Source organism: Chrysemys picta, chromosome 4 (genome assembly GCF_011386835.1).
Source record: "Chrysemys picta bellii isolate R12L10 chromosome 4, ASM1138683v2, whole genome shotgun sequence".
Classification (NCBI taxonomy): Eukaryota; Metazoa; Chordata; order Testudines; family Emydidae; genus Chrysemys; species Chrysemys picta.
In genome coordinates, this window is record NC_088794.1 from 30,419,449 (window position 1) to 30,432,946 (window position 13,498).

The following is a 13,498-nucleotide window of genomic DNA, read 5'->3' on the forward strand; positions in this document are numbered from 1 at the left end:
TCTCTCGGTTCATCAAGCACAACCATGGTCTTTCAAATATTGGTAGTTTTGGGTCAAGAGCATCCAAGCTCTACCCAACTGAAAGCCATGTTGCCAGGAACCAGAGGGCTGCAACTATTTTACTTTAAATGGAGTAGATTACAGTGCTTCTCAACCAGAGCAGAGATGTCACATTGCAGGGACTACAATTCCCAAAATTTAGTGCTCCATCCTGCACTAAGCAGTTAGGTCAGATCATTCTGTAGAAGATGCAGCACTGTATGCTGGGACCTGTAATCTCAGAGTTGTACTTCCATACTAAAGAAGAGGTGGCTGTAGGACGTATATTTGATCCCCCACTTTGGGTGAATTAGCAAATTATACAAGTACTCTCCCTTCTCCAAGAACTATTAGAACAGTTTCACCAACAACCCAGGTGGCAACTGGATGACAGCAACCAAAGACACTGGGAAAGCAAATAGCATTGTACAAGGACATTCCCCAATGCATACCAAACATTAAGAATGAATGAATGAGAGAAAGAAAACTGAAAAATAACTAAAGAACTGGCTTCTAAGAGCTTAATGACAAAAGAGATCAAATGGTATTTTAGATATCTTATTAGTGCCACAATTAAAACAGAAACAGTCAAAATTTCCTTACCATCCAAATCTTGGTTGCTGTGGAAAGTTTGCCATGTTCAGCAAACATCCATCCATGATAGGAAAGCAGCATCTTCAGTGAGTATCGCATTGTCATAATAAGGGCTACCCACAGCCCCGTGCCAAAAAGCATCCCACTCACAATGTTCTGCGTTTGGTTGGACATATAACCACTATTTAAAATAAAAGTCAGTTTACACCAATTAATGTCAGAAGTAGTAAAACAATGTATAAGAACTACAAAAGTGCTAACATGAGCCCTGCTTGTTCCCAGTGACTAGCTACATTAAGCCCTATATAGAGGTCCTATAGCTAACCTTTCACCAACAGATTTCTGGGAGAATTAGAGGGTTCTTTGGTCCATTAAAGTCATTCTCCATTGTGTGGTGGTGAATTCCTCCGGCATAGGCAAACTCCATTGGGATAGGTCTGCCACCTCCTTTGCCAACCACCCTACATAAGAGCAGTTGTGTGCACATATGTAAGGGCTATTCTGGATGCAGGGGATGATTAGGATGGGGAGGAAATAAGGTGTGTGTGCAGGAGCTCCAATATGCCTAGTTCCCTAGGTTTCATCAGAGGGTTGACCTTGAGCAACAGAAATTGAGGTAAAAGATGTTCACAGTAGTTTCCTTTGTGTAAATGCAGGTTGTTAGATCTTTTACTAATCTAGGCAAACTCAAAGAGGAGAGTGGCTGAATGACAAAGGGAAGTTTCTCACTCTCTACAGATGATTCTTCCTGCTCAGAGGTGAGACACACTGGAGGGTGCTGTGATGCAACTTGTACTTCAGCTGTCAATGCAGTACCTAGACTGTGGATAAACCAACTTCACCTTTTGAGGCCACTGCCAAGCTAGTCTCTTTCTACATGCTAAGTCCACTTTTTTCAATTGAGAGAGAGAGAAAAAGTATGGATCAGAATTTTCTCTGGGGCATCAATTCTCCAAATCCTTAAAAATGACTATTAAAAAGGGAGCTTTAAATAATATTTAAGTATTAATAGCATCTTTTCCCCACACACTTCCTCTCATCGTGCTGTAGGAATAGAGAAGAGGATAAATCTGTTCTCATTCACCCTGGATTTACACTCCTAAGTCACTAGAAAGGTCCAACATGATTTAACATAATTCACCCAGATTCCTCAGTGACTGCATACACAAGATGTGCCGAAAAGTGTGTTAAAATGGTAGTAACTGAGAGAAAGGTAGCACTAAATGATTTGACCTATTAGCCTTACCACTATATAATAGAACAAATTCCTTCCTTCAGTCACAAGTACAAAAGAGTTTGTGGTTTCATCCTTGTCTCATTTGTGCATATCAGAAAACTACCATACACTCTGACACTACTAAGAAAGGCCCAGAGCCGGAAGAGAAGTATGTTGCAAGTCAGGATTGTGTGGGTTCCATACAGCAGAAGACGCTGTAGAAAGCTTGCCTCATGTCTACCAATGCTTTGCTTGGCTGTGGTCTGTACTATTCCTCCTCTGACAAGGAACATTGGGGTAAAAAATACCATATAAAAGACTTTAGTGTTTATACCTTGTGCGTGTCAAATATATGTGGAATTCATAAAACAATATGCCCATCCACGCTTGGCACGATAAGAATACTTTTATTTAAATATATAGTGTCAAAAGTGCAGTTTATCATACACATACTCCCAACCACATTTGAAACACTTGGTGGTCTTCTGAAAATACTAACTGAAGTTATATTTCCAATCCAGCTAGTGAGATACATGCAATAGCTTTCTAAAGCAATAAATAAGAGGCCTAAATTGATGCTCACAAGCTTCTGCATGACTTTGGAGGACTGAGCTTACAGTATTTACTGATGCTTCCAAATAGCTCTGGCTACCAGTAGCCTAATACTTACCTAGCTCAACAAGTCAAAGAAGGTTTAAATCAATTTCTACAGTATAAATAGAATCATGGCAACATTTTGTAGTCAACCGTACTTCATACCTAAACAGAGACATGGATATAGTGTCCTGATATACATGTCAGTCTGCAGGTGAAACGTCCCATTGAGATATCTTCACTTATTTTTTTATTTTCTTAAAATTGTGAATGAATTTAGCACTCAGAGGTACGTTGCCTAAGCCAGGCACATTGTAGGGCAGGGTTGTACAAGATTCCTCTTTACAGGCTCTGTTAATGTACTTCAGTCCTGTCCACAACACCTGTGCTGTCTGTTCTCGGATGAAAAGCTATCAGTTGTACTCCTCAGATAATACTCATGCTAATAAAATGAGGTGGTAATACCAACATGGTGACTTGCACATTATATACTGTATTATGATTTAGTTCTTTAACTTAAAACTTGGTATGTGAAAGTCTATTAGATTATACATCTGTTTGACAAAAGAAATGCTGGTTTGCATAAAAAGCTGATTCATTCAGAAGAAATAGGTACTAGTCTACTTACGTTGTATCAAGGGTCCGGTTGATTTTAGCTATTATTCCTAAAGAAGGATCAATTCTGGCATACATTGTTGACATCACTCCCACTACTACAATAAGCCAACTGGATGGGCTAGCAGGATACACGCCTGTGATAATTCCATTCTGGAAAAACAGAATCCCTTACTTAGCCTTCCCATACGAAAGTCATTTATTTCACAATACAAAAAAAAAATCTTAAATTATACAAATAGCTTTTAAGAGGACACTAACATTAGAATCCAACATTTTTCTTCCAAATACACGTCTAACTCAGAACAAGGAGATGGACACAGATGAGAAGACTAGATTGGGAGGAAGAAGCAATTGTGATTCAGAAGCTGTTATACCCAGATGATGCATGAAATGAGCTTAGAGAGATTCTCAGTTATATATCAAATTATATATATGTCCACCCAAACTGCAAGCCTTGTGCAAGCGTGAAGCAGAACCAGGAGGGCTGCACTTTGCAGTGGGGAAGACTGCTAAAGAGAGGCTAAAATGAATGGACCTCTTTAGCACAAATAACTCTTTAATGGAACATCCACTTCATCTGAAAATGGCCTCTCTAAAACAGATGCTCAGTGTGGCAGCAACATTTTATCAATTTGGATTCTAAAAACACAGCTAAGTTTTCTATATAATTAAAACAGTTCTCCTCACACAGTTACATAAGAATCCCAAGTATACTTCTAAATTTATAATAGAACTATTTTAGAAAGTAATTTCAGTATTTCACATACAGTTATGTCAGACTACAGTCTGTCAACACTAATAGTAATAATGCATAAATAAGCATAATGTAAAAACAGACATTTGGAAAAAAGCACAGTGAATACACAACAATCTAGACCCCAATACTTAGCATTTAATGTAAAACCCAGATTTGACTTTTTAAGTGTTCCACGCATCAGAGATCCACTATCTATTTCTTAGTTTAATTTACTAGAACACATTTGTGTAACATCAGAATCTTCAAGAAGTCATGTTTTCATGAATATTTGTTTTGACAGTTTGGAAACTTAATTTTGACAGAAAGTATGCACAATCACGGTTTTACTGTAAATTCTTATGTATGTGAAAATTTAGACATGGGAATAATTCAGTGAGGCTTCTCTGTAAGTAATGAGAAGCATACACGTTTGGAAGACGGGGGCCTAGAAGAGCCAAAATTTTGTTTAATCAAGAATGACAAACTTTTCTCAATCTGAAATGACTACCTACTCTAATTTAAACACTATGTTAGTTCACTCCCGGTTTTCTCATTAACAATATGACCACCAAATGTGACAACCCAGGTTATGCTACTTTTGGGTATTTTGGGATTTGGACTATTGTTAACTGAAGAGAGAAGGAAGAACCCTACCATTAGATTTATTTAATTTTACTCATGGGGGAATTCTGCACCACTGTACAATGCAGAATTAGCGCAGAATTAATGTTCCGTGCAGAATTTCACTTCCCCCTGCAGAATGGTGCTGCAGAGCTGCTGGCTGCCATTATGGGCAGCTGGACCCAGCAGAGGCCAGCTCACAAATACAGGGACACTGCCGGGGGAAGGAGGAGGGAAAGGGGATGCTGGAGGGTTTCCGGCAGTTGCGTTCCCAGCACATCCTGAAGGAAGGAGGCAGCATGCAGGAAACTCTGTACATGCCCGGGAGTCAACATCAGGCTGTTTCGCTCTCTGGATCCCTGGGCGGTACGGGGGGGTGGGGGGCATCATGCAGCTCTTCTCTGGGGGGTACTGGGCTGGGGTAAGCCATGCAGGTGGGCTCTGGGAGGTAGAGGGTGTGGGTGTCAGACCGGAGGGGCAGAGTTAACCCCCAAAATGTGCCCAATTGGCATGTGTGACACACCCATACTGAGGAGTCCAACAAAAGCATAATAGAGAAACAGGAACTGGGTTGTCGTAGAGGTTTCATTAATTCTCTACTCCTGGGGGGAATCTCTTTTGTTGTCTGTATTGTTACAGACATACTGGCTGACAGGTATTTGAAATAAATTAGCAAAATAATTGAAACTCGTATAATTATGTAGTGTTCTATAGACAAATAAAATATACAACATTTTTAATTTTTGGCACAGAATTCCCTCAGGGGTAAAATTTAGAACAGCACCGGGGCCTCATATATAAAAGGCCAATAAAAATGCCTCAATGTTAGCCTTCACATAGCTATTTTACTGTTTCCACAAAATATCACTCAGTGCTAAGATCTTCAGCATAACTCAATGTTTGCACTTATAACTGAGAACAAAATTGGCATGTTAGACTAAAAAGACTTTGATTAAATCAGGATGAATGATGATCATTTTCCATAGCTACATCAATATTTAGTTCTACTCATGCAAAATCCAAGCAAGTTTTAAAAATACCAAATAGGTTTGGATTATGCATTCAAACCTACAGGAACTCAATACCTTGAATCTGATGAACTTCTTTTTCCAGGAATGGAGACCAGAAAGATAGATCTGTCTGAGAGCCTCATGGCTCATTCGCAGGTCAATCCCATCTGGAGTTACTGTAAACTGAAACGCTACTGCTTGATGGGCTTCTGCCATTTTCAAAAAGTGTTCTGCCAAAAGAAAAAAGTTAAAAATTATATAAAACAAATCTGATTTTACTATCCCAGAGGAACTATTGGTCCAGAAGCTACTCCATTTCCAGTGAAACTTCCCTGTCTTGCTTAATTTCCCAATATTTTTGGGAGATATCATGAAGTGGGCTGCAAATATGTACAGTACTACCCAATTCCATATGGCCTATTTCAGACAGATGGCCCGTGCAATAGAGGAAATCTCAGTAGATGATCTAATGTTCCCCTTCTGGCCTTAATTTATGAATCTATAAATAGGAGTCTTATCTTCTCCCAATTATATTAGGTTTTTCCACTGGTAAAATTAACCAAATGGTGTGTATATCTGCAGAATGGAGGTAGCGTATGTCTGCTATATATTCGTTTTAAAAGATTTTAGTTTTAATATAAAGGGATTAGGTAATAAGCATTTTAAAAATATTTTTAATCTGAATGTCTCAAATATACAGGCATATTAGCTCCCATGGAAAAATAACCTAGCCTCTCCAAACGTTCAGATTTAAGAAAAAAAGTGATGCAATGAGAATCACCTCATCAGTATGAGCCCTGAAAACAAACAGTGTCTGTTGCTTAGATTACTACACCCCTAGAGACACGGAAAAATCTCATGGCAATAGTTTTCCTTCAGCAACAGTGTTTTCCCCAGGAACTGAAATTAGGGAGGTGGTAGTGTTTGAATAATGGGGGGGGGGGGGGGGAGGGGGATAGCTGACATGGGGTGAGACCATTAAGACGAAGGTGGGCTGTATGGCACAATAATAAAAACTGAAAAATGTTTCACGACCATTTTATTAGATTTAACTCCTGTTTCAAAATCATCACACAAATTAAAGTTAGCTACTCAATCCTACTATGAAGAGCATGTACTACATCTACATCCTTCTTGGTTTCCTGTTGTAATTTTGCACAACTCTGTTAATGAACTTCTCAAATGCAGTGCATTCATCTTTGGTGGCTTCTCATGTGTCTGGTACTTTCGGTTCTTTGTGATATGCTCATGATTAGGCAGAAGGCAGAATGAGGAAATTCAATGAGGAAAAAGAATGTTCAACTATAGCTGTTGTGACTGGGAGTAGCAAGAGATGAATTCCTACTTCTTTCATCACAGGAAACATAGCACAAAGATTGGGTCGAACTACTAGTGATGATAAAGAAGAAGTTGAAATCAAATCTTCATTCATTCATCATATGATATTCCACTCTGCGTTTAAAGTCTCTGTTCTGTCCTGATCACATAGCAGCCCCATTGGCAGTAGTGCCTCACTCCACTCAACTGTTGGTGTTTTATAATAAGACAGGCATCTGTAAAAGCCGAATAGAGGTTTAGTAGAATCTAGAAGTTGCTGTTGTAGATTTGTAAGAATCAAGTCTGTGTACTTCTTCAGCTGGCTTAACAAGCACTTTTTGTCCTCTTTAGTCAACTTCTGAACTGAAGTCTTTGCTTCTTCCAGTATGTTTTCAATGGCTCTCTTGCCGATTGATCTCAGTGTAGCTTCTATTGCTTGACAAAGATCTACTACTGTTGTACCAGATGCCTGGATGGCATTGTTTAATAACTCAAGTGGTTTCAACAATAGACTTAGAGAGAATGGCAACAGTCGTCTACTTTTGCTACTAAGTTCAGAGTTCACCAGCCTCACTACTTAGATCCGTCCCATCTTGGTAGATACTTTCCAAAGTCAATAATAACAGTTGCTGTAATTTTAAGACAACAACCAAGGATTGCTCATGAGAAAGCCAGCAGGTTTTCTCAGGTTGGACTCATCTGAACTTCAGTCCTAGTGTATCTTCTATTTTTTCCCCAAGATGCTCAGTCCTTGTGGACTCTTGCTGAAAAAAAAAAAGTATAACAAACACATACAGCCGATATGTCTTCTTCTATAACCTGAACATCTAGAAATGCATCTACTGGCCTACCACTGATATCAAGATAACGTATGCAATGACTTAATACTTGATGCCCATTTGCATCAGTGCATTCATCGGCCACGTATGCACATTTTCTGAATGTGGTGAGAGTTCTTCACTTTTTCAACTGCTGAGTCTTTCACTGTTGCACCATATGCTTCTAACCAGTCAGTTGAGTTTCTTGCAGAAAGATAGTGAGCCTCTGCTGGTGTTGGTCGGAATCAATGTCCAATTTCAGAATTAACAAGTGACAATGCACTTAACATTGGTCCTCAGTTTGTAGTGTGTGGTATCTCTTGCTTAAATAGAAAGTATGATGAGACAGCCATGTGTGTTTGCATAAACTGTGTTGTCTCTCCAGCACTATTAACAGCCTCATTAAGTACTTCTAAATTGGCTCGGACAGTGACTGGTTTATAAGGTTTTCTGCATGTCAATGAAGTCCACAGGCTTGGTATTTTGCAGCCTTTTCACAAAGGTTGTCAGCATTGGTTTGCTGATCAGTCTGGCAAACCAAACTCCTTCACTTTCACTATATAAATTCATGGTATGCCAACATCTTGAATACTGTGTGCAGTTCTGGTCACCCCATTTCAAAAATAGATATATTGCAGTTGGAAAAGGCACAGATAAAGGCAACTAAAATGATTAAGGATATGGAACAGCTTCCACATGAGGAGAGATTAAGATTGGACTTTTCAGCTTGGAAAAGAGACAACTAAGGGGATATGATAGAGGTCTATAAAATCTTGACTGATGTGGAAAAAGTAAATAAGGAAATGTTATTTACTACTTCACATAACACAAGAACTAGGGGTCACCCAATAAAAGTAATAGGCAGCAGGTTTAAAGCAAACAAAAGGAAGTATTTCTTCATACAACACACAGTCAACCCATGGAACTTTTTGCCAGGGGATGTTGTGAAGGCGAAAACTATAACATATATACTCGATCATAAGCCAGTTCATTTATAAGCCGATCCCTGCAAGATGGATAAGTAAAAATGGAAAAATTTTATAACCCGTTCATAAGCCAACCCTATAATTCAGGGGTCAGCAAACGTTGGTTCCCAGGCCATCAGGATAAGCTGCTGGTGGTCCAAGATGGTTTGTTTACCTGACATGCCAATTTTGTTTACCTCGAGTGTCTGCAGGCACGGAGGTAAACTTAAGTAAACAAAGTGTCCCGGCGCGCCTGCTGCTTCCCCTGACGGGCCGGGACAGCAACTGGTGGGGAAATTTTTTTTTTGGGGGGGGGGGGGGGGGAAAAAGCTGGGAGTCAGGGGAGTAACCCCTGCGACCACCCCCCACATGACCCCATCCTTAGCCCGGGACCCCCACACTCTCCCCATCCCATCCCTTCTCACCTTATCTGGGGAGGGCTAGGGGAGGATGTCTCTGACCTGGCTGGAGCTGTTCCAGCAGGCCAGACCGGGCAGTGCGGCCGCAGCATGTTCTAGCGGGCTGGGTGGCGTGGCCACAGTGTGCTCCGGCAGGCCAGGGGGCGTGGCCACAGCATACTCCAGAAGGCCGGGCAGCACGGCCATACCATGCTCTGGGGGGTGGGGCCGGGCGGTGCGGCTGCAGCTGCTTCAGAGACTGGGGGGAGAGCAACGTGGCCAGAAGTGGAAAGACTCTGGCCCCGTCTCTTCCCTTCTGTCTCTGCAGACTGTGCTGCCTCTCCTTGCTCCCTCTGTTGGGGGGAGTGGCTGTGTCCTATCTCTCCCTCTCTATACCCGTTCATAAGCCGACCCCCTTCTCTGGTGCTTCCTTTACTAAAAAAATTCAGCTTATGAATGCGTATATACGATAGATAAGTTCATGGAGGATAGGTCCATCAATCGCTATTAGCAGGATGGGCAGAGATGCAACACCATGTTCTGAGTGTCCCTAGCTTCTGTTCTCCAGAAGCTGGGAGTGGACAACAGGGGATGGATCACTTGATAATTGCTCTATTCTTTTCATTCCCTTTGAAGCACTTAGCATTGGCCAATGTCAAAAGACAGGATATTGGGCCAATGGTCCGACCCAGTATGGTCATTCTTAGGTAAAAAATAATAATAAAAATGTTTAGTACAGAAACTCCCCAAGATAACGACCTCTCGAGATAGCGACAACGTGAGATAACAACCTTGGCAAATAACGCATTTTAAAAATCTTGGCCTACTAGAAAATGTATATTTATTTATTTCCCAGTCACAAATCTAGCATTCTGGAGCAAAATCACTAAAACATGCACCTCTACCCCGATATAATGCTGTCCTTGGGAGCCAAAAAATCTTACCACATTACAGGTGAAACCGCGTTATATCGAACTTGCTTTGATCTGCTGGAGTGTGCAGCCCCGCCCCCTCGGAGCACTGCTTTACCGCGTTATATCCGAATTCGTGTTATATTGGGTCACGTTATATCGGTGTAGAGGTGTAGTCCAACAGACAAATGTTCCTTTAACATACTCCTCCCTTCTCCCTCCACTGCACCTCACTCGTTGTCCTTGGTCAATGGAGACCCAGCGTTCAGAGGTGCTTTCACATGAGTTCACTTTCCACCCTGAGAGGGGCAGGAGAGAGAAGGCATCTTGCTCATTCCTCCAGCCGCTTGCCACTCACTCCAGCCGCTGTTGTCCATCGTGCCACTGTTCACGCCGCCGCTCCTGCGCCATCATCTTCTGCTGCCACCTGCCACTATGACCTCTATGAATCAGTCTATTGAGGTTCCACCCAGCTTTCAGTGATGGAACCTCACTGCTAGTGCAGGCTGGGCAAGGTCTTCCACAGAACCGCTACCCTACAGCAGATCTAAGCACTTAGACCTAATTATCAGTTATTTCAGCTCTAGTGGTCACTTAACAAAAACAAAAAACTCTCAGTGGAGCCTAATCAGCTCTATCTTTAAACAGGGGAAGGGGGGAGTTCAAATTGTGCCTGTGACTCTTAGGCAGAGTCCACACCAGTAAGCAAAACACCTATCCCCACCCTCTCTCTCCCCCCCACTGGGAACTGCCATCCAAACCCTTGCTTAGGCCAGGTCTACACTACCCCCCTAATTCGAACTAAGGTACGCAACTTCAGCTACGTGAATAACGTAGCTGAAGTTCGAAGTACCTTAGTTCGAACTTACCTTGGTCCACACTCGGCAGGCAGGCTCCCCCGTCGACTCCGCGGTACTCCTCTCGCCGAGCTGGAGTACCGCAGTCGACGGCGAGCACTTCCGGGTTCGATCGCTCGCCGCCGAACTACCGGGTAAGTGTAGCCAAGGCCTTAGTGAGTGCAGTTCAGTTGAGGGTGACCAGTGTTTAATTTGTAATGAAAGAAGTGCTGGGGCTCAAGAAAGTTTTTTACTTTCATAACTGATGTGGCAACCCCAGAAGTCCTGCAGCTATGAAATACCAAGCCTAGATGTGCCGGGGCTCAGACTCAGCAAAAATTTAGCACTAAGGGTGACCCCCCTAAGTCACGACAGGCTAAGTACAGTTCTGCTGCCCTTTACTTAAACAATAAGGATAACAACATTTCATTACCCCTATGACATGCAGTGTTGCCAATTTAGTAACTAGTTGATCACTGGGGAGGTATTGGGGAAATTCAGGGGAGTGTAGGGAAATCCCTGTTCAGCAGTCCTTCCTCATAAAGAGAGGAACTGCAGCTTCCCAACCAAACTACTGCTTTTTTAAAATGTTAAAAAAAAAAAAAAAAGAAAAAAACCTTTCAGAATAAATACTGGTTGTGTAGCCAAAAAAAAGCTTCCTTGTGAATATTTAACTATCTTAAAAACTACAGAGAAAAGACAGCTTCCTTGAAGCCCTTTTCTTTAGGGGAATTCTCTTCTGCTTCTCTGAAGCCAATTTAATAATCTGCTCCATGCATTCCCCTCTTCCACATTTCTGAAGCAGTCACATGTTTGTCAGTAAAGTAGGTAGAAGGGCACAGCTCAACTGAGCATGCGTTTTATTCATCAACTCGATTTGCCAATGTTTAGTAACAGATGCCACACCACTCATTCAAACCAAGAGCAAAACAATCATTCATTTTAGCTGCAGGAAAACTAGTAGTCAGCAAAATGTTTCCATACAGTATATGCTAATAAGCCTCACCCCAAACAGTGAACCACAAAGCTAGGGTGTTGGTGACTTTCTTAGGACTCAGCAAAATCTTAGAGTATTAAAAAGTTGACTATGATTTTCAAAAAAATGTCATTTTGAAACAGAACTTCTTCATTTCCGTGTTCTTTAAAAATACATTCACATCCATACAAGTGTAAAGAAATCTTACACTTTCCTCCTGAAAGGACATTGTAAGACTTGCCTGTTCCACACACTCTCCTGTTTTCTATCTTACTGAAACCAGCTGAAGTTAGACCACTCGTTCAAAGCAAGGTTAAAAAAAGGGAACCACAGTTCAGCATGCTTTTTCTCTATTATAACAAAACAACAGTGGATACCAGCCCAGCTGGTTTTCCCAAGCAAGAAAAAAAACAACAAATAATACTGCTGACCTCTCCAGCTAAATCTACCTGTTAATCCTGCCCACTATGTTATCTTTGTGACTCTTTAGGACATTTATACTGCCCAACCAAAGGTTAACTTTTAACCAGACATGCCCCTGACCCATATTCCCCTATAATTTCAGGGAACAACTGTTAAACAGCCTTTTCACCTTTGATGTATGTAGTGTGGTTGTAGCCATCTGGGTCCCCCCAGGATACAAGGTAGGTGAGATATCTTTTACTGGACCATCTTCTGTTGGTGAGAGAGACAAGCTTCCAAGCCCTGAAAGAGAACTCTTTTTGGCTTGAAAGCTTCTCTCTCACCAACAGAAGCTGGTCCAATAAAATATATTACCTCACCCACTTTCTCTCTCTGTATCACCTTTTATGTCAGAGAACACAAAGTAAAATGCTGTGTTAAAAAAAAAATCAGGATCTTAGATTTGAAAAATAAATCATCATAAACCCACAAAGAAGGCAGTTACAGGACCCGTTCATTTAATCAAGTGTATAAAAAAAGGCACTTGGAGTTAGGAAGTGGACATCTGAAAAATGTTATTGCATGTTCTAGTGAACAAGCTCCTAGAACACAGCAGAATAACCACTATCTATATCTGAAACAGCATCACGTTCACTGAGAAAAGATTTAGTCTAACTAAACGTGTTAGAAAACATTATATACAAAGGGGGCATTTAGCATCAGACTCTTCTGTAGCAGAGATTTTTTTGGGAATGTTATTGGTAGAAAGAACCCACTCTTCATTCACAGATCTAATGACTGTGTAGGGTGGGAGAATACAAAAGGCAGCTGAAGATCACCTCCCCTGTTCCCCCCCCCCCCAGCTCCCTTGCCCTTAATGAGATATCCAGGCACTCTCCACCCCTGCACTCATTTTAGCCACTTGCTTCCCACCCATTTTATGGCCCATCTGCTACAGAACCAGAAAATTCTTTGGTTTCCCCTGCTGTAGCAAAGGCCTGCCACTTCCTCAGTAGTCAAGAGGCCAAACCTTTCTGAGTCACAGTACATTTTAAAACATTTAAATAGAAGAAACCAGACATTTTAAGTAATAATAGCAGCAGTAATAAGAGCTCAGAAGATGCAAATTAGTAAATGCAAAGCAACTGAATAAAACAGAAGTGCAGATTTCTAAGGCTACAAGGTTCAGCCATATCTCAATATCTGGTGAGTGAGTGTATCTCCACCACTATCACCTCCAAACCAACTTAACAATTTATGAAGTGGTCTCCTCAGTATTTTAATAATATTTACAGATTATTGTGAAATGTGTGCTCTGTACATAAATGCTAATTAAATGCCTGATGACAAACTAAGTACACAAAATGAAAAAAGGCTCTTCTACTATTCTCTTTTCAAGATCAAAGGTTAATGATTCCTTGGAGAAACAGTAAGCAGAGAATGCAGT

At 41.2% G+C, this 13,498-nt stretch overlaps 1 protein-coding gene across 7 annotated transcripts in view; it reads right to left on the bottom strand.

Annotated features, from left to right (window-relative positions):
• Positions 1 to 13,498, bottom strand: part of CPT1A (carnitine palmitoyltransferase 1A) — a 73,481-nt gene that overhangs the window by 44,816 nt on the left and 15,167 nt on the right. For all 7 annotated transcript variants that reach the window (XM_005312861.5, XM_042862119.2, XM_005312860.4 and 4 more), the window contains exons 2-4: positions 5,504 to 5,658; positions 3,072 to 3,211; positions 643 to 814 (exon numbers count right to left, since the gene is read on the bottom strand). In XM_005312861.5, the coding sequence (XP_005312918.2) occupies positions 643 to 814; positions 3,072 to 3,211; positions 5,504 to 5,644 (453 nt within the window). In that variant the 5' untranslated portion in view covers positions 5,645 to 5,658. The remainder of the gene's footprint in view (positions 1 to 642; positions 815 to 3,071; positions 3,212 to 5,503; positions 5,659 to 13,498) is intronic.